This window comes from Syngnathus floridae, unplaced genomic scaffold (genome assembly GCF_059516105.1).
Source record: "Syngnathus floridae isolate MCC-2025c unplaced genomic scaffold, RoL_Sflo_1.0 HiC_scaffold_38, whole genome shotgun sequence".
Classification (NCBI taxonomy): domain Eukaryota; kingdom Metazoa; phylum Chordata; class Actinopteri; order Syngnathiformes; family Syngnathidae; genus Syngnathus; species Syngnathus floridae.
Window position 1 is genome coordinate 36,097 of NW_028284067.1, and position 20,422 is coordinate 56,518.

General features: G+C 46.3%; 1 protein-coding gene and 1 long non-coding RNA gene across 6 annotated transcripts; both read right to left on the reverse strand.

Annotated features, from left to right (window-relative positions):
• Nucleotides 1-588: 588 nt before the first annotated feature.
• LOC148378541 (janus kinase and microtubule-interacting protein 3-like) lies at nt 589-5,190 on the reverse strand. 5 transcript variants are annotated; one of them, XM_088367788.1, is made up of 12 exons: nt 5,083-5,190; nt 3,580-4,851; nt 3,339-3,443; nt 2,883-3,194; nt 2,610-2,672; nt 2,425-2,523; nt 2,108-2,347; nt 1,928-1,993; nt 1,798-1,866; nt 1,644-1,721; nt 1,354-1,587; nt 589-1,274 (listed from the first exon to the last, which is right to left on the reverse strand). In XM_088367788.1, the coding sequence occupies exons 4-12, from the start codon at nt 2,949-2,951 to the stop codon at nt 1,158-1,160; spliced, it is 1,035 nt and encodes a 344-aa protein (XP_088223914.1). In that variant the 5' UTR covers nt 2,952-3,194; nt 3,339-3,443; nt 3,580-4,851; nt 5,083-5,190; the 3' UTR covers nt 589-1,157. The 5 variants fall into 5 exon arrangements, with proteins under 5 accessions (XP_088223914.1, XP_088223913.1, XP_088223915.1 ...); XM_088367787.1 differs by lacking the exon at nt 5,083-5,190 and having other exon boundaries at nt 3,580-3,650; nt 3,735-4,975; XM_088367789.1 differs by lacking the exon at nt 5,083-5,190 and having other exon boundaries at nt 589-779; nt 1,149-1,274; nt 3,580-4,975.
• A 2,405-nt stretch (nt 5,191-7,595) lies between these two features.
• On the reverse strand, nt 7,596-9,887 carry LOC148378542 (uncharacterized). The gene is made up of 3 exons (XR_015855803.1): nt 9,559-9,887; nt 9,370-9,446; nt 7,596-8,902 (listed from the first exon to the last, which is right to left on the reverse strand). It is a non-coding gene; the product is annotated as an uncharacterized LOC148378542 (long non-coding RNA).
• Nucleotides 9,888-20,422: the final 10,535 nt, after the last annotated feature.

The window sequence follows — 20,422 nt, forward strand, 5'->3', positions numbered from 1 at the left end:
GTAGACTTACAGTTATTATGCGTTGACATAATGGCGCACTGGTTAGCATGGCCACCTCTTAAGCATGATGTTGCGGGTTCGACGCCTGATCAATGTTAGCATGGAGTGACCTGAAGTGCATGGCGCTGAAGATTTGAATCTTTGAAATGCGCTGAGGTCTGACATATCAGGCAGAATGGTTTGCCATCACGTTCAACAAAAAATAGAAACTTTCCCACTCTGATTAAAACGTCCTGTGTTCATCTACGTATTTTCGTTTTGCTGTGCATCTTTTCCCTGCCATTTCGAGAGCCCAATTGACACTCATAGTTTAAAGAAATGTGTTTGCCCATCCTACTTTGTGGAATTTCACCACATGCGCTTTTGACCAAAATACCAAATTGAACTCAAGTGAAGCCAACACGCACAACCCCCCCCCCCCCCCACACACACACACACACACACACACACAAATGTTGATATGAACATAAAAGAGCCGAATGCGGTTCGGGAGTTGCGGCTTGGCCAAACCTGTACTATACAACTTTATTTGTATAAAATTTTCACAACAGCTGTCACACAAACAAAGCGGGAAAAACCGAAGTTCCGCCCACGCTGGATTTATTTGCACCTTTGAAAAGACACCGTATTGCCGCAGATGTGGCAAAGAGTACTTTTGGGCATCTGAGACGGAAGGATGTCCAAAGCATCACGTCACCTGCTCTGGTAGGCATGGTGGTGGGACGTTGAGGTCAACCGCTTTGGGGTTGGCTGAATCTTTGATCGCAGGATGCCACACACTTGAAGACAGAAGCAGAAAAGCAGAACTAAATGCAAAATGTACTCACCGGTGACTCCAATTTTTTTCCCCCCTGAAGAAACAGCTGGACGGGTGGCCCCGGCTGGCCAGTGGGACTCTTGTTATTCTGACCCTTTTTAGTGCGCGTTTGGGGCAACAACCGTTTTTTGTGGCGCTCTCTTCTGGTTCAAAAGTGCCCTGCATGTGAATTTGCTTTTCCTGCCTTCTGATTGGATGAGCGCCGGTGTGACGCGGTGCCTCTGTCACCGTGGCGGGGGGTATACGTTGGCATCGGAGCGTCTGCCAACGTCTGAGACCGGCTGGCAGTGTATCGGAGGTGTCGAGTGCGGTGCCGCTGGAGCTCACTCACCAGCTGGTGTTAGGGCCACAGAATGAAGGCTAAGGAGAAGAATAGAAAGAGAAACAGAAACTTCTCCTCCAATTGTTTGATTTGTCTCTTCTGAGCTTCGATGAATTCTTTCAGCTCTTTGTTCCTCTAGGACGGACAAATGGAAAGTGGCATTCAAAAGCCAGTAAGCGTGCAAGTAAGTGCCGGGCTGGCTTTGGGCCCTTACCTGTTGCGCGCTGTGCAGCAGATCCATTCTCTCTTGGAGGATGCAAGCGTCGCGCTCCCTCAACTCGCACATCAGGGCTCGCTTCCATTGGTCCACGGCGCTCCTAAGCTCTTCTCTCTGATCCGCCGTCAGCACGTCATTCACGCCAGCGTGGCTGGCTTTTTCGCCGTCCGTGGCGGGGCAGTCCCGCTGCGGTAGCGCCTCGTACAACATGGCCTCCAGCTCCAGGATCCTCTGGGCCGCAATCCTCGTCCATCAGTGGTCCGGCGGGAGATTTGAGGGCGGCTTACCTTATGAGCCTGGTCCATGGAACACTTCCTGAAGTCCAACTCTTCATCCAGGTAGCCCTTCTGCTTGCAGAACATATCCTAGCACAGCTCAAGGTCAGAATTGTTGGGGCACATTGCCGGAGTTCCCCTTGGCTGATGTCGCGTGTCTGTCTACCTTCTCACTTTCAATGTCTAACATCTTCTGTTGAAGTGCTGACTTGGTCACTTTGATGTATTCTAACCACTGAGGAAAGGCTGCTGTCACATAAGCAGAATGCGAGAGCGTGCGTGGACGTGCGCGTTACCTTCTCGGCTAGGGTGAGAAGGGTCCTGGCGTGAATCACGACCACCTGCTCCTCGTTGGTGAGATTCTGCAAGAGCCCAAAGGCACAGCGTCAACAAGCTTCTTTCAGCGCAAAGCCTTCCAAAAGTCACATTTGAGCCGCCGAGTCTCGTGGAGTGCGAACATAAGGAGTTCGACATACACTTACGGCGTTATAGCCCAGGATGTCCAGCTTCTTCATCAGATCACTGATGACGATGTCCGGGGGAAAGGCGCAAGGAGCAATGTAAGGTGTTCTGGGACCTCGGGTTAAGGTTAGGGTTGCGAGGGACGCCTTACGTACGCTCACGCCCTCGGCCTCGCAGTAGATCTGCAAAGGGCTGAGGCCGTCTGGGAAACGGACTTGCAGAAACTTCAAGACGGGGGAGCGCCACTCCCTCTCCTGAAAGGCAGAGGCATGCATCCGTCCGTCCGTCCGTCACATCTCTGGCCTCAACACGCTTGTGCGAGTCTTCCCACCTCCAGCTCCAGGATGCGGAACTCAAGCAGTTCGTTTTGGTCTCGGATATCCTGGATGTGCTCTTTCAGACGCGCTTCTTCCGCCTCCATCCGCCTGACCTGAAAAGACAGTCAGACCTCATCTGCGGGGCTTCCCGACAGGTGTGATGCCAAGCGACTCCGCCCAGCGCCTTTCTTTCCGTCACCTTTTCGGCCAACTGCTGATTGCTCTGACGCAGCAGCTGCTTCTCCTCCACCCACTTGACATTCTAGAAGAGACAAACGCGTGGACAGCTTTGGAATGTTGTGTCATTTTCATCCACAAATTCTTTGGTTGACTGGAAAATGACATTTGCTTTTCTCCGCATTTTCCCAGCCACGTTCGGGGGGGGGGTTGGTCCAGTAATGCCAGACGGATGAGTGACTGAAGAATGTAGCTATTTTGTCTGAGAAAAAGGTGTGCTCATTGATGAGCTTACCTGTCCTTGTTGCTTCAGCGCTGACTCCAGATCTGCTACTCTGCTTTGATAGTGACCCATTTCTACCATCAGCTTTTCTCTGGTCTGAAAGGAGGAGGAGGGAGGCTCCTCCTCCTCCTTTCAGACCAGAGAACACCCGAGGCTGGGTGAGAACGGGGAGGCTGCGACCCGGCCGGGGGTTGCGGGAAGGGGCGCCACCTTGATCTCCTTCTCGGCGTCGTAGTCCCCTTTCGCTGGTCTGGGCTAGCAGAGCGTAGGCTCGTTGCAGCGCTTGATATTCTTGCGTCAGCTGGCGGTAGCGAAGCTCCGCCTCTTCATGCACACACCAATGCAACACAGCACTAGTACCAGAATCAGTCAGACCGGCGACAAAGCACCCGCGACGCAAAGACGAGTCCGATTCCAGGCTGAAGAGGAATGTTTGGTGCCAATACGCTGGCAGAAATGGCGGGCTACCTCTTCGGGTTCCGTGTCGGGGGTTCTGTCGGTGTGAAAAGACAAGGACGATCCGTCCGAGTCCACCAACACGTCTTCGTCGTAGCCGTAAAATGTTTCGATGACCTGCGGGCGCGGAAGCAAACATCTCTCTGAACAAACTGAAGCGACACCTCACGATGAATCGACGAGAGGAACGATAGCGAGAAAAAGGCCATTTCATCTTGCGCAACACCAAGCAGCCGCAAACAAACAGACTCACCTTGCAGGACCTCACGCTTTGTTCCTCCTCAGAGATTCTCGACGTCGGTATCGTAGCAGCAAATCTCTCTCCTGTCGACACAAATAATCCGCCTTTGAGATTCTTTGGATGCAAAGGGAACGAACGGCTCCGGCGCAGAAACAAACGCGACTCACAATGACATTTCTGACATGAGCTCCTGTCTCCAGAGCCTGAAAAACACGTCACCGGCGATGATTGGAGGGACGCTCGTCTTTTCCAAAAGTGACAACTACAGGGTGTGTCAGGGTTTTCCAGATTATCTTTATCGTATCATTGTGTTGCTTTGACTTTGACTGCGACCTGTAATAAATAATATTATTTATCCCTTATTTATCCCTATCGCTTATCCCTTCCTACACAAAGTCGTAAAACACCCCTTGCTATGTTTTGACTAGAGGTCAAGGGCTTCCTCTATTCAATCCACTCTTACACCCACCCTGTTTCTCTTAATTAAAATGCTCGTGCAGGAGCCGAGAGTCAGACTTCATTCGTACAACGGATGGACTCTCCACCTGCAGGTGTCCAAAAGAACTTACTTGTCTCCCGTGTGGTTCTTGCAAAATAAGTTGGAGCGAGCGCAACTCTAACAGGGTGCATTTTGCCACTAGCTGCCTACGGACAATGACGTCGCGCTCGCGGCTCATGGTTGACGGGCTGAGCAGCCGGGCAAGTCCGTCGTTTTCAGCGCACAGCGAGTGGCAAAGGCGCTGACAAAACGGGAGCTTTGAGCTGCTGAAAACGGCAAAACAAGTCTAAAGCGTGTTCAAACGCGTGCGCACAATGCTCCTGCTTGAAAGGTCGGAATTTAAGGGGCCAATTTTTTGGATGGCGGCCGCCGGCCAAGCTTTGGACGGAAAAGGTTTCCTGGCGACAGCGAGCGAGCGCGGCGCTGCCGTACGTGCACCGAGTCGCCTGCCTGAAGACCTTGGACAAGTCGTCGATGATGTGCCGCTGCTCCACAACTTGAAGGAACTCCATTTCACCGTCCTGCTGGCCGCAACCGCGGTCCAGGTCATTGAGCGAACTAGGCCTTCTCTGTGGAACACAAATGCAGTGGACTCTGTTGGCACGCCGCCGTTGTCCGCGTCGACTTACCAAGCTTGCCATCTCCTCGTTCTCCTGGGTGACAAAGCGCACTTTGTTTTCAAGGCGACACAGCACCAGCGAGAGTTCTTCATTCTTCCTGCTCAGGCGTTTGTTTTTGTACAGGAGTGGCAGAAACTGGCTTTCTGTTTCTCTCAGTCGCTTTAGCTGCAAGCATGAAGTGCGGGATGTGAAAGACGCACAACACGCGGGCCAGAACGTATCCATTCCTTTTGCATCGGTTTGAACGGAATCGTGGCTTTGGCTCCCAATAAAAGACATCTACCAGGCAACCGACTCGCCGCGCCGCTCAACTAATAAGCAAGCGCAATGGGTGCCTCGCTGGATGGCGCGCATCAAACGTAGCGCAAACCTTCAAGCGTGCCGTCAATAAATTACCAGTTCATTGCGCTCTTCAGAAAGCAGGGCGTTTCGATCCTCCAGTTTCCTGATGACTGCGCTGAGCTCAGCGATTTTCAGATGAAACCGTCGCGTGTCCCGATCCTCCTGAGACTGAAAACGCCCCGCAACACACACACACACAAGCACTCGTTCAAAGTTCAAAACTGTTTTTGTGCTACCTTCCTCCAGCAACGAACTAAGTCATGCGTACTGCAAGTGTGTGATGAGGTGGCTTACGCAATGAAGAGGATTGCTAGTAGCGGCGTTGACCCCACTTCCAGGGTAGTTTAGGCCCGCCCTTTGGGAATCCCTCAGGGCAGCGATCTGCTGCTCGGCAGCCTGAGTCTGCAGCTGAAGGCGGTGGACGTGGCCGGCCCCAGGGCTTCATCCAAAACACTAACCGCTCTGTCTTTCAGCTTGATCTCATCCGTCTGGATGTACAAACGGGGAGCGCTCAGGCAGGCGGGCAAACTCATTTGCCAGAATTGTGACAAAAACAAAGAGAGCAACCGGCCAATTTTTTTCTTGAATCGACTAGAACACCTTTGCTGTGACAAAAGCGAAGCGAGCAACCGGACATTTTCTTCTTGTGAAATAGAATAGAATAGAATGCCTTAGGTGTCATTGCACTGCAGGTATACAACGAAATTGGGAACATAGCCACGCACCGCGCATCTGATCAGTCCTACCAGTCGGCGGATCTCCCTCTCGCAGTCTCTCTTGGTTCGGCTCAGCTCCTCCCGATGCTGGTGATGAGCCGATCGGAGCTCGGCCGCTCGGGACTGCCAGGCCTGCTGGGCCGCTGCCAGGGCTTCTTCCGCGCTCCTGGTGGAGGCGACACCGCTCGGTCTCCCGACACCGCCGCGTCTCCTCCACCTCCGCCAGCAAAGCGCCCCCCCCTCCTCACCTGAGCAGACATTGCGCCACACCGGGCCGTTGAGACCGCAACGGAGCGCCGCGACGCTTACTGGGGACAAGCTACACAATACGGTAGCGGCCGCATCGAAGCCCGACGTGGCGTGCGGATAGTCAGACACGGATAGAGCGGATCACCTTGTCCATGGAGCCGTCCCTCAGGCTGAGGACCAAGGCATTCAGTCGCTGGATCTCTCCATCTTTGATTTTGATCACTCTCATCAGCTCCATTTCATGATGCCGCAGTAATGTCTCCCTGGTAATGGCTAACTCTTTCTGCTTCTCCTCATGGAGTTTGCTTTTGAGTTCCGTCATGGCGGCGGTGGCACGGTGGTGCTCCGCCCGCAGGTCCTGACTTCTCTCTCTCTCCAGACAGCTGACCTGACATGACTTAGACTTAGACAAACTTTATTGTCATCTTGTCTGCACATGGTGCATACAAAACGAAATTCCGTTGCATACGTCTTACAACAAAGTAGTGATATTGCAGTTGAATAGAAGTAACATATCCTATGAAAATATATATATATACATATATACTATATATATATATATATATATATATATTAAAAATAAGTATAAAGTGCAGCAGTGATAATTATGCAATAGTGCAAGTAGGCAAAACAGTATTCAAGAGTGTGCAGAGGAATGCTAAACCATGTATTAAACTTCTATTTAAAGGGTTTATACAAGTTCAGTAAAGTTGGTAGTGCGAGATAGTGCAAGATAGAGGTCCGTAGTGTCATAAAGTACAGTTCTGTGAATGTGTGATGCAGAGTTCAGTTTAGAGCTCAACAGTTCTAGTGTTCAACAGTCTGATGACAGCAGGGAAAAAGCTGTTGCAGAACCTGGTGGACCTGCAGCGGATGCTGCAAACCTCTTCCCAGAGGGCAGCAGGGAGAACAGTCCATGGTGGGGGTGTGATGGGTCATTGATGATGTTACGGGCACGGGACATGCAGCGCTGAGATGAAATGTCCTGAATGGAGGGAAGAGGAGCCCCTATGATCCTCTCTGCTGTCCTCACCACTCTCCTCACGTTCTTCCAATCGGAGGCGGTGCAGCCTCCACACCACACAGAGAGACAGCTTGTCAGAATGCTCTCTATGGTGCTCCTGTAGAACGTCCTCATGATGGGTGGGGGCAGGTGGGCTCTCCTCATCCTCCGCAGGAAGTACAAGCGCTTCTGTGCCCTCTTGACCAGTGCCGTAGTGTTCATAGTCCAGGTGAGGTCTTCTGTGATGTGGACCCCCAGGAATTTGGTGGTGCTGACCACCTCCACAGCTGAGCTGTTGATGATCAGTGGAGCGTGGTGAGGCTGTTTTTTCCTGAAGTCGACGATGATCTCCTTCATCTTCTCCTCATTCAGGATCAGGCTGTTTTCTCTGCACCAGCCCACCAGCTGCTCCACCTCCTCTCTGTAGTCCAGGTCGTTGTTGTCTCTGATGAGCCCCACCACCGTTGTGTCGTCTGCTGACTTCACGATGTGATTGGTGGTGAACCTGAGGACGCAGTCGTGTGTCATCAGGGTGCACAGCAGGGGGCTCAGGACGCAGCCCTGAAGGGAGCCTGTGCTGAGGGTGATGACATCAGAGGTGTTCTGTCCGACCCGGACTGACTGAGGTCTGTTGGTGAGGAAGTCTAGCAGCCAGTTGCGAAGGGGGGTGTTGAAGCCCAGGTGTTCCAATTTTCCTACCAGATGCTGTGGGATGATGGTGTTAAACGCTGAGCTGAAGTCCAGGAACAGCCTCCGCACATGGGTGTTCTTCTCCTCCAGGTGAGCCAGGCTCAGGTGAAGAACGGAGGAGATGGCGTCCTGAGTGGAGCGGTTTTGCCGGTCGGCAAACTGGAACGGGTCAAATAATAGGGGGAGTCTGGAAACGATGTGACCTTTAAGCAGCCTTTCGAAGCACTTCATCATAACCGGAGTCAGTGCAACAGGCCGGTAATCATTAAATGAGGTGATTTGAGGTTTCTTCGGCACCGGAATGATGGAGGCAGTCTTAAAGCACGCCGGCACTGTGGCTTGGCCCAGCGAGGTGTTAAAAATGTCTGTGATGACCCCAGCCAGATGACTTGCACATTCCCTGAACACACGCCCAGGAATGTTGTCGGGGCCAGGGGCCTTACAGGGGTTGACTCTCCTCAGGGTCTTCAACACATCGGCGGAGTCAAGGCAGAGTACCTCCTCTTCCTGATGGGGGACAGTTTTAACTGCTGGAGTGCCGTTTAGTGCCTCGAACCTCCCAAAGAAGTTATTTAGACCATTTAGAAAGTCAGCATCAACTACACCCACCGGGGGGGGGGGAGGGTGAGTTGTAGTCTGTAATCGCCCGTATGCCTTGCCACATACTCCTGATGTTTTTGACGTCGTGGAAACGATCCTGAAATTTTCGACTGCGGTCTCGCTTCGCTATCCTGATGGCACGGTTCAAGTTGGCTCTCGCTGTCCTCAGTGTCTCCTTGTCGCCAGACTTGAAGGCAGAGTTCCGCGCTCGTAGCGTTTGACGTACCTCCTCAGTCATCCAGGGTCGTTGGTTGCCCCGGGTGATGATATTCTTAGTGGTGCTGACGTCCTCGGTGCATTTGTTGATGTAGGCTGACACAGTCATGGCACACGCATGTCTAATCTACATCGGGAAAACTGGGAGGGAGGGAGGCAGGCAGGGAGGCAGGCAGGGAGGCAGGCAGGGAGGCAGGCAGTGTCTGTCTGTTGAGGTTTTCACCTTGTTCTTCTCCTGCTGAAGTTCTAACTGGACGTCCATCAGTTTGGTTCTCAGCTCGTCATTGGCGGCCTGAAGGGCGTCCGTTCGCTCCGCCTTGGCCCGCCCTGCCGGAGCTCGTTTGGACATCTCTTACTCGAGTCTCGCCCGGTCGTCAGTCAGAGATCACAACATTTGTACCTGGAGAGCACAAACGCAGCGCTGTTTTCCACTGGCTTCGAACTCAACTTCAATCGGTACCGTAACTTACAACATCATAAACATAGAACTAGCTTGACTTATTCATTGAATAAATGCATTTGGTTCTTCAAAACTGCATCACGCAACATAGCGTGACCGAGACGGCCGTTATCCACCTGCGTGAAGTTATTTGGTGAAATGAATGAGATGTTTAAGACACCATTGTTCTGTCTCTATGTAGATGAAGGTAAATAATCGATTGCTGAAGGTCCAAAGGTGTTGTGATAAACAAATAAACATATTAGTGATTAGTGACATATTTGTGATAAACATATTAGGCAGGATAATCACATATGTTAACGTGACTGCCCACACTGTATTTATTTATGGTTATTTGTTAAATCGAGTACTGTTAGACATGAAATAGGAAGTGTTTAACATAAATGGAAGACGAAAGGGGTACTCACCATTGTAGCTCCTGCTGGTCAATGATACGAGCCTCTTCTTGCAGTGGAAAACATACAGCCAACAAACACCGTGGAACCTAAAGGAATGAAATTAAACATTAACATTTAGCCTCAACCAACATTCACAGATACAACGCAACGCAAACTACACAAACGTAAATCTTTTTAAACACAATGAGTTGTACTTACCGTGTACGCTCTAGACGGTCCACTTGCAAGCGGAAAATAAAGATATTTCTGTTGATAATCGTCGTGTTTGTATCCGGTGTCTCGCTCAAGGCCATTGCGCCCACAGATTTGAATTTTGGCGAGAGTTCAGCCTATTGACGTCATTTCCGCGGTGTAATACCCGCATATCTGAAACGGCAAAGTTAAGAGTAGAGTTAAATAAAGTTTTTAGTCAACGCAATAATTTACAACCGTTGACCAGTCGAAATAATCGTCGAAATTTGGCGTCTGTGGCTGGAAGCAGACGCCGAGTTCGACATTCCTCCCAAACGCCACACTCCCTCGCTTTTCAGGGCTAAAAAAAAACAGTTGTAATTACCTTGTACGCTCTAGACGGTCAAGTTGCAAGCTGAAAACAAAAATATTTGCCTTGTTAGTCATCGTGTTACTAACCGCTGTGTCTTGTTTGCCAGAACTGCCGCTTTCCTACTTCCTGTTGCAAGCCACGCCCACGGATTATAATTTTGCCGTGAGTTCCGCCTATTGACGTCATGTCCGCGTCACATGACTGCGACGTAATATTATCTAAAACTGTTTGTGCGGTATTGTGTTGTTCTGTGCGGTATTGTGTTATTCTGTGCGGCGTCGTGTTGTTCTGTGCGGCGTCGTGTTGTTCAGTGCGACGTCGTGTTGTTCAGTGCGGCATGGTGTTGTTCAGTGCGGCATGGTGTTGTTCAGTGCGGCATGGTGTTGTTCAGTGCGGCATAATGTTGTTCAGTGCGGCATAATGTTGTTCAGTGCGGCATGGTGTTGTTCAGTGCGGCATGGTGTTGTTCAGTGCGGCATGGTGTTGTTCAGTGCGGCATAATGTTGTTCAGTGCGCCATAATGTTGTTCAGTGCGGCATGGTGTTGTTCAGTGCGGGATGGTGTTGTTCAGTGCAGGATGGTGTTGTTCAGTGCGGCATGGTGTTGTTCAATGCGGCATGGTGTTGTTCAGTGCGGGATGGTGTTGTTCAGTGCGGCATGGTGTTGTTCAGTGCGGCATAATGTTGTTCAGTGCGGCATGGTGTTGTTCAGTGCGGCATGGTGTTGTTCAATGCGGCATGGTGTTGTTCAGTGCGGGATGGTGTTGTTCAGTGCGGCATGGTGTTGTTCAGTGCGGCATAATGTTGTTCAGTGCGGCATGGTGTTGTTCAGTGCGGCATGGTGTTGTTCAGTGCGGCATGGTGTTGTTCAGTGCGGCATGGTGTTGTTCAGTGCGGAATGGTGTTGTTCAGTGCGGCATGGTGTTGTTCAGTGCGGGATGGTGTTGTTCAATGCGGGATCATGTTGTTCAGTGCGGGGTGGTGTTGTTCAGTGCAGGATGGTGTTGTTCAGTGCAGGATGGTGTTGTTCAGTGCGGCATGGTGTTGTTCAATGCAGGATCGTGTTGTTCAGTGCAGCATAATGTTGTTCAGTGCAGCATGGTGTTGTTCAGTGCGGCATGGTGTTGTTCAGTGCGGCATGGTGTTGTTCAGTGCGGCATGGTGTTGTTCAGTGCGGCATGGTGTTGTTCAGTGCAGGATGGTGTTGTTCAATGCGGGATCGTGTTGTTCAGTGCGGCATGGTGTTGTTCAGTGCGGCATGGTGTTGTTCAGTGCGGCATAATGTTGTTCAGTGCGGCATGGTGTTGTTCAGTGAGGCATGGTGTTGTTCAGTGCGGCATGGTGTTGTTCAGTGCGGCATGGTGTTGTTCAGTGCGGCATAATGTTGTCCAGTGCGGCATGGTGTTGTTTAGTGCGGGATGGTGTTGTTCAGTGCAGGATGGTGTTGTTCAGTGCGGCATGGTGTTGTTCAATGCGGCATGGTGTTGTTCAGTGCGGGATGGTGTTGTTCAGTGCGGCATGGTGTTGTTCAGTGCGGCATAATGTTGTTCAGTGCGGCATGGTGTTGTTCAGTGCGGCATGGTGTTGTTCAGTGCGGCATGGTGTTGTTCAGTGCGGCATGGTGTTGTTCAGTGCGGAATGGTGTTGTTCAGTGCGGCATGGTGTTGTTCAGTGCGGGATGGTGTTCAATGCGGGATCGTGTTGTTCAGTGCGGGGTGGTGTTGTTCAGTGCAGGATGGTGTTGTTCAGTGCAGGATGGTGTTGTTCAGTGCGGCATGGTGTTGTTCAATGCAGGATCGTGTTGTTCAGTGCAGCATAATGTTGTTCAGTGCAGCATGGTGTTGTTCAGTGCGGCATGGTGTTGTTCAATGCGGCATGGTGTTGTTCAGTGCGGGATGGTGTTGTTCAGTGCGGCATGGTGTTTTTCAGTGCGGCATAATGTTGTTCAGTGCGGCATGGTGTTGTTCAGTGCGGCATGGTGTTGTTCAGTGCGACATAATGTTGTTCAGTGCGGCATAATGTTGTTCAGTGCGGCATGGTGTTGTTCAGTGCGGCATGGTGTTGTTCAGTGCGGCATGGTGTTGTTCAGTGCGGCATGGTGTTGTTCAGTGCAGGATGGTGTTGTTCAGTGCAGGATGGTGTTGTTCAATGCGGCATGGTGTTTTTCAGTGCGGCATGGTGTTGTTCAGTGCAGGATGGTGTTGTTCAGTGCGGCATGGTGTTGTTCAGTGCGGAATGGTGTTGTTCAGTGCGGCATGGTGTTGTTCAGTGCGGCATGGTGTTGTTCAGTGCAGGATGGTGTTGTTCAATGCGGGATGGTGTTGTTCAGTGCGGGATGGTGTTGTTCAGTGCAGGATGGTGTTGTTCAGTGCGGCATGGTGTTGTTCAATGCGGCATGGTGTTGTTCAGTGCAGGATGGTGTTGTTCAGTGCGGCATGGTGTTGTTCAATGCGGCATGGTGTTGTTCAATGCGGCATGGTGTTGTTCAGTGCGGCATGGTGTTGTTCAGTGCGGCATGGTGTTGTTCAGTGCAGCGTAATGTTGTTCAGTGCGGCATGGTGTTGTTCAGTGCGGGATCGTGTTGTTCAGTGCGGCATAATGTTGTTCAGTGCAGCATGGTGTTGTTCAGTGCAGGATGGTGTTGTTCAGTGCGGCATGGTGTTGTTCAATGCGGCATGGTGTTGTTCAGTGCAGCATGGTGTTGTTCATTGCGGCATGGTGTTGTTCAGTGCGGCATGGTGTTGTTCAGTGCGGCATGGTGTTGTTCAGTGCGGCATAATGTTGTTCAGTGCGCCATAATGTTGTTCAGTGCGGCATGGTGTTGTTCAGTGCGGGATGGTGTTGTTCAGTGCAGGATGGTGTTGTTCAGTGCGGCATGGTGTTGTTCAATGCGGGATCGTGTTGTTCAGTGCGGCATGGTGTTGTTCAGTGCGGCATGGTGTTGTTCAGTGCGGCATGGTGTTGTTCAGTGCGGCATGGTGTTGTTCAGTGCGGCATAATGTTGTTCAGTGCGGCATAATGTTGTTCAGTGCGGCATAATGTTGTTCAGTGCGGCATAATGTTGTTCAGTGCGGCATAATGTTGTTCAGTGCGGGATGGTGTTGTTCATTGCGGCATGGTGTTGTTCAGTGCGGCATGGTGTTGTTCAGTGCGGCATGGTGTTGTTCAGTGCGGGATGGTTTTGTTCAGTGCAGGATGGTGTTGTTCAGTGCGGCATGGTGTTGTTCAGTGCGGCATGGTGTTGTTCATTTCGGCATAATGTTGTTCAGTGCGGCATAATGTTGTTTAGTGCGGCATGGTGTTGTTCAGTGCGGGATGGTGTTGTTCAGTGCGTTATAATGTTGTTCAGTGCGGCATGGTGTTGTTCAGTGCGGCATGGTGTTGTTCAGTGCGGCATGGTGTTGTTCAGTGCGGCATAATGTTGTTCAGTGCGGCATAATGTTGTTCAGTGCGGCATGGTGTTGTTCAGTGCGGGATGGTGTTGTTCAGTGCGGGATGGTGTTGTTCAGTGCGGCATGGTGTTCAATGCGGAATGGTGTTGTTCAGTGCAGGATGGTGTTGTTCAGTGCGGCATGGTGTTGTTCAGTGCGGCATAATGTTGTTCAGTGCGGCATGGTGTTGTTCAGTGCGGCATGGTGTTGTTCAGTGCGGCATGGTGTTGTTCAGTGCGGCATAATGTTGTTCAGTGCGGCATGGTGTTGTTCAGTGCGGCATGGTGTTGTTCAGTGCGGCATAATGTTGTTCAGTGCGGCATGGTGTTGTTCAGTGCGGCATGGTGTTGTTCAGTGCGGGATGGTGTTGTTCAGTGCAGGATGGTGTTGTTCAGTGCGGCATGGTGTTCAGTGCGGGATGGTGTCTTTCAGTGCGGCATGGTGTCGTTCAGTGCGGCATGGTGTCTTTCAGTGCGGCATGGTGTCGTTCAGTGAGGCATGGTGTTGTTCAGTGCGGCATGGTGTTGTTTAGTGCGGCATGGTGTTGTTCAGTGCGGGATGGTGTTGTTCAGTGTGGCATGGTGTTCAGTGCGGCATGGTGTTGTTCAGTGCGGTATCGTGTTGTTCAGTGCGGTATCGTGTTTCTCAGTGCGGTATCGTGTTGTTCAGTGCAGTATCGTTGTGTTGTTCGTATTGTGTTTAACACTTAGCCTCTAACACTTAGCCTCTAACACTTAGCCTCTAGCATCTAGAAGGTAAATAAATAGGAAGGAAGGACTCACCGGTGACGTCTTCGCCCACGTCCAAGCGTTGTACTTTGTATTTTCATCCTTCTGACAGTGGAAAACATAGCCAACAAACACCGTGGAACCTAAACGAATGAAAGAAAACTATCATTTGGCCACAACCAACATTCACAGATACAACACAATGTGACGTGCGGGGTTGAGGTTAAAGGTTGAGTGAAGGGCCCTCGTTTTAAACTACTTTTTTGAAAAGGATTGGGAACAAGTAAGACGTATTTAATTTATTTAATGGGAAGTAGTAAGAGCTATTGAATTTAATCTATGTATTATATTCTATTGTATTGTATTCTGTTGTATTCTTTTGGATTGTATTCACACTAACCCCACTAAAACTTCAGCCCACAAAAACTCGCCTCTGGCGCCTAGCCTCTGGCACTTAGCCTCTAACACTTAGCCTTTAACACTTAGCCTTTAACACTTAGCCTTTAACACTTAGCCTAGAAGGTGAATAAATAGGGTTAAAGGTTGAGTGAAGGGACCTCGTTTTAAACTACTTTTTTGTAAAGGAGTGGGAACAAGTAAGACGTATTTAATTTATTTAATGGGAAGTAGTAAGACTTATTAAATTTATTTAATCTACTTTTCTTCCCAGGCAAAATTTGATGTGCTGCAATTCCAAATTTCCAAAGTGAATGAAGGAATGAAGTCCTTTAAATTATGATTTTGTATAAATACTAGGCATTAACACAAAATCGACGGCACAAAATGGGCAGACTTTACTTGTTTGAAAAGGACTGGTTACAAGACAGACTTTTTTAATTTATTTAATGGGAAGAAGACTTATTTAGTTTAATTGATCTATTTTTGTTCCCTGGCAAAATTCGATTTGCTGCAATTCCAAATTTCCAAAGTGAATGAAGGAAAGAAGTCGTTTAAATTATGATTTTGTTTAAATACTAGGCATAGACACAAAATCTACGGCACAAAATGGGCAGACTTTACTTGTTTGAAGAGGACTGGTTACAAGACAGACTTTTCTGATTTATTTAATGGGAAGAAGACTTATTTAGTTTATTTAATCTATTTTTGTTCCCTGGCAAAATTGGATTTGCTGAAATTGTATTTTGCCAAATCTTGCCTTGAGACCTGATAGGAAGTATTAAACGCTTAGTTAAATCAATACAAGTTGGTAATAAGAGCGAGTAATGTTGGTTGAACCGATGAATGAAGGTTGAAAGCAATTTAAATTATGACTTTGTATAAATACTAGATATTAACAGAACATCTACTGCGCGAAATGGGCAGAGTTTACTTGTTTGAGAAGGAGTGGCTTATTCAAAACTAAGATTTATTTAATCTGTTTGTTCCCAGGCAAAATTGGATGTGATGCAATTCCAAATTTCACCACATGATGGTGCCCAATTTTGACTTCATAGGACATATTAAACACTTAGCTTGTTATTATGTTCAAGGTAATCAGATTTGTTTATTATTCTAATGGCCTCTTCAAAACTATTCTGGATTACTACTTTGGATCTATTCTACATTACTTGGCAACAACATACTCTGTAACAGATTAGGCAGTATAATCATATCTGTTAACTTGAGAGTGCCCACACTCAATCTACTTATCGTGATGTTAAATCAATTACTGTTAGACATTATTTGTCTGATAATCTACCAAATCTTTGAATTGAAGAATTTGTGATTTAATTAATAGCTTGTTGTTATGTTAAGGGTAATCAGACTTGTATATAATTCTAATGGCCTTCTTTTGAAAACTATTCTGAATTACAACTTTGGATCTTATATTACTTTGCAACAATCTACTCCGTGACAGATTAGGCAGTATAATCACATATGTTAACTTCAGTGCCCACACTGTATTTATTTATGGTTATTTGTTAAATCAAGTACTGTTAGACATGAAATAGGAAGTGTTTAACATAAATGTTATGGCTACTCACCATTGTAGCTCGCTCCTGGTCAATGATACGAGCCTCTTCTTGCAGTGGAAAACTTGCAGCCAACAAACACCGTGGAACCTAAAGGAATGAAATTAAACATTAACATTTCGCCTCGACCAATTTTCACACGTACAACGCAACGCGGCTACACTTCTGCTATTACAAACGTAAATCTCCTTAAACACAATGAGTGTTACTTACCGTGTACGCTCTAGACGGTCCAGTTGCAAGCAGAAAATAAAGATATTTCTGTTGATAATCGTCGCTGCTCAGTGGCTCACGGCCATCGCGCCAACAGATTTGAATTTTGGCGGAGGTTCGGGCAATTACGTCATATCCACGGCACATGACTGCGACGTAATACCCGCTTATCTGAAACGGCAGTTAAAAGTAGAGTTACATCAAGTTTTCTTGGAACCTAAACGAATGAAAGAAAACTATCATTTGGCCACAACCAACATTCACAGATACAACACAACGTGCGGGGTTGGGGTTAAAGATTGAGTGAAGGGCCCTCGTTTTAAACTACTGTTTTGAAAAGGAGTGGGAACAAGTAAGACGTATTTAATTTATTTAATGGGAAGTAGTAAGACTTATTAAATTTATTTAATCTACTTTTCTTCCCAGGCAAAATTTGATGTGCTGCAATTCCAAATTTCCAAAGTGAATGAAGGAATGAAGTCCTTTAAATTATGATTTTGTATAAATACTAGGCATTAACACAAAATCGACGGCACAAAATGGGCAGACTTTACTTGTTTGAAAAGGACTGGTTACAAGACAGACTTTTTTAATTTATTTAATGGGAAGAAGACTTATTTAGTTTAATTGATCTATTTTTGTTCCCTGCCAAAATTCGATTTGCTGCAATTCCAAATTTCCAAAGTGAATGAAGGAAAGAAGTCGTTTAAATTATGATTTTGTTTAAATACTAGGCATAGACACAAAATCTACGGCACAAAATGGGCAGACTTTACTTGTTTGAAGAGGACTGGTTACAAGACAGACTTTTCTGATTTATTTAATGGGAAGAGGACTTATTTAGTTTATTTAATCTATTTTTGTTCCCTGGCAAAATTGGATTTGCTGAAATTGTATTTTGCCAAATCTCGATTTGAGACCTGATAGGAAGTATTAAACGCTTAGTTAAATCAATACAAGTTGGTAATAAGAGCGAGTAATGTTGGTTGAACCGATGAATGAAGGTTGAAAGCAATTTAAATTATGACTTTGTATAAATACTAGATATTAACAGAACATCTACTGCGCAAAATGGGCAGAGTTTACTTGTTTGAGAAGGAGTGGCTTATTCAAAACTAAGATTTATGTAATCTGTTTGTTCCCAGGCAAAATTGGATGTGATGCAATTCCAAATTTCACCACATGATGGTGCCCAATTTTGACTTCATAGGACATATTAAACACTTAGCTTGTTATTATGTTCAAGGTAATCAGATTTGTTTATCATTCTAATGGCCTCTTCAAAACTATTCTGGATTACTACTTTGGATCTATTCTACATTACTTGGCAACAACATACTCTGTAACAGATTAGGCAGTATAATCACATATGTTAACTTGAGAGTGCCCACACTCAATCTACTTATCGTGATGTGTTAAATCAATTACTGTTAGACATTATTTGTCTGATAATCTACCAAATCTTTGAATTGAAGAATTTGTGATTTAATTAATAGCTTGTTCAGGGTAATCAGACTTGTATATAATTCTAATGGCCTTCTTTTGAAAACTATTCTGAATTACAACTTTGGATCTTATATTACTTTGCAACAATCTACTCCGTGACAGATTAGGCAGTATAATCACATATGTTAACTTCAGTGCCCACACTGTATTTATTTATGGTTATTTGTTAAATCAAGTACTGTTAGACATGAAATAGGAAGTGTTTAACATAAATGTTATGGCTACTCACCATTGTAGCTCGCTCCTGGTCAATGATACGAGCCTCTTCTTGCAGTGGAAAACTTGCAGCCAACAAACACCGTGGAACCTAAAGGAATGAAATTAAACATTAACATTTCGCCTCGACCAATTTTCACACGTACAACGCAACGCGGCTACACTTCTGCTATTACAAACGTAAATCTCCTTAAACACAATGAGTGTTACTTACCGTGTACGCTCTAGACGGTCCAGTTGCAAGCAGAAAATAAAGATATTTCTGTTGATAATCGTCGCTGCTCAGTGGCTCACGGCCATCGCGCCAACAGATTTGAATTTTGGCGGAGGTTCGGGCAATTACGTCATATCCGCGGCATTTGACTGCGACGTAATACCCGCTTATCTGAAACGGCAGTTAAAAGTAGAGTTACATCAAGTTTTCTTGGAACCTAAACGAATGAAAGAAAACTATCATTTGGCCACAACCAACATTCACAGATACAACACAACGTGCGGGGTTGAGGTTAAAGATTGAGTGAAGGGCCCTCGTTTTAAACTACTGTTTTGAAAAGGAGTGGGAACAAGTAAGACGTATTTAATTTATTTAATGGGAAGTAGTAAGACTTATTAAATTTATTTAATCTACTTTTCTTCCCAGGCAAAATTTGATGTGCCTGCAATTCCAAATTTCCAAAGTGAATGAAGGAATGAAGTCCTTTAAATTATGATTTTGTATAAATACTAGCATTAACACAAAATCGACGGCACAAAATGGGCAGACTTTACTTGTTTGAAAAGGACTGGTTACAAGACAGACTTTTTTAATTTATTTAATGGGAAGAAGACTTATTTAGTTTAATTGATCTATTTTTGTTCCCTGCCAAAATTCGATTTGCATGCAATTCCAAATTTCCAAAGTGAATGAAGGAAAGAAGTCGTTTAAATTATGATTTTGTTTAAATACTAGGCATAGACACAAAATCTTACGGCACAAAATGGGCAGACTTTACTTGTTTTGAAGAGGACTGTTACAAGACAGACTTTTTCTGATTTATTTAATGGGAAGAGGACTTATTTAGTTTATTTAATCTATTTTTGTTCCCTGGCAAAATTGGATTTGCTGAAAATTGTATTTTGCCAAATCTCGATTTGAGACCTGATAGGAAGTATTAAACGCTTAGTTAAATCAATACAAGTTGGTAAGAAGAGCGAGTAATGTTGGTTGAACCGATGAATGAAGGTTGAAAGCAATTTAAATTATGGACTTTGTATAAAATACTAGATATTAACAGAACATCTACTGCGCAAAATGGGCCAGAGTTTACTTGTTTGAGAAGGAGTGGCTTATTCAAAACTAAGATTTATGTAATCTGTTTGTTCCCAGGCAAAATTGGATGTGATGCAATTCCAAATTTCACCACATCGATGGTGCCCAATTTTGACTTCATAGGACATATTAAACACTTAGCTTGTTATTATGTTCAAGGTAATCAGATTTGTTTATCATTCTAATGGCCTCTTCAAAACTATTCTGGATTACTACTTTGGATCTATTCTACATTACTTGGCAACAACATACTCTGTAACAGATTAGGCAGTATAATCACATATGTTAACTTGAGAGTGCCCACACTCAATCTACTTATCGTGATGTGTTAAATCAATTACTGTTAGACATTATTTGTCTGATAATCTACCAAATCTTTGAATTGAAGAATTTGTGATTTAATTAATAGCTTGTTCGGGGTAATCAGACTTGTATATAATTCTAATGGCCTTCTTTTGAAAACTATTCAGAATTACAACTTTGGATCTTATATTACTTTGCAACAATCTACTCGGTGACAGATTAGGCAGTATAATCACATATGTTAACTTCAGTGCCCACACTGTATTTATTTATGGTTATTTGTTAAATCAAGTACTGTTAGACATGAAATAGGAAGTGTTTAACATAAATGTTATGGCTACTCACCATTGTAGCTCGCTCCTGGTCAATGATACGAGCCTCTTCTTGCAGTGGAAAACTTGCAGCCAACAAACACCGTGGAACCTAAAGGGAATGAAATTAAACATTAACATTTCGCCCGGACCAACATTCACACGTACAACGCAACGCGGCTACACTTCTGCTATTACAAACGTAAATCTCCTTAAACACAACGAGTGTTACTTACCGTGTACGCTCTAGGCAAAATTGGATGTGATGCAATTCCAAATCTATCTGAAACGGCAGTTAAAAGTAGAGTTACATCAAGTTTTCTTTTTTAATCAACACAATCATTTACAACCGTTGACCAGAAAGAATCGTCGAAATTCGACGTCCCCCACAAACGCCACGCTCACTCGCTTTTCAGGGCAACAAAAGTACTTCTTTTAAAAACGATGAGTTGTACTTACCGTGTACGCTCTGGACGGTCCAGTTGCAAGCAGAAGAATAAAAATATTTCTCTTGTTAGTCGTATGTTAC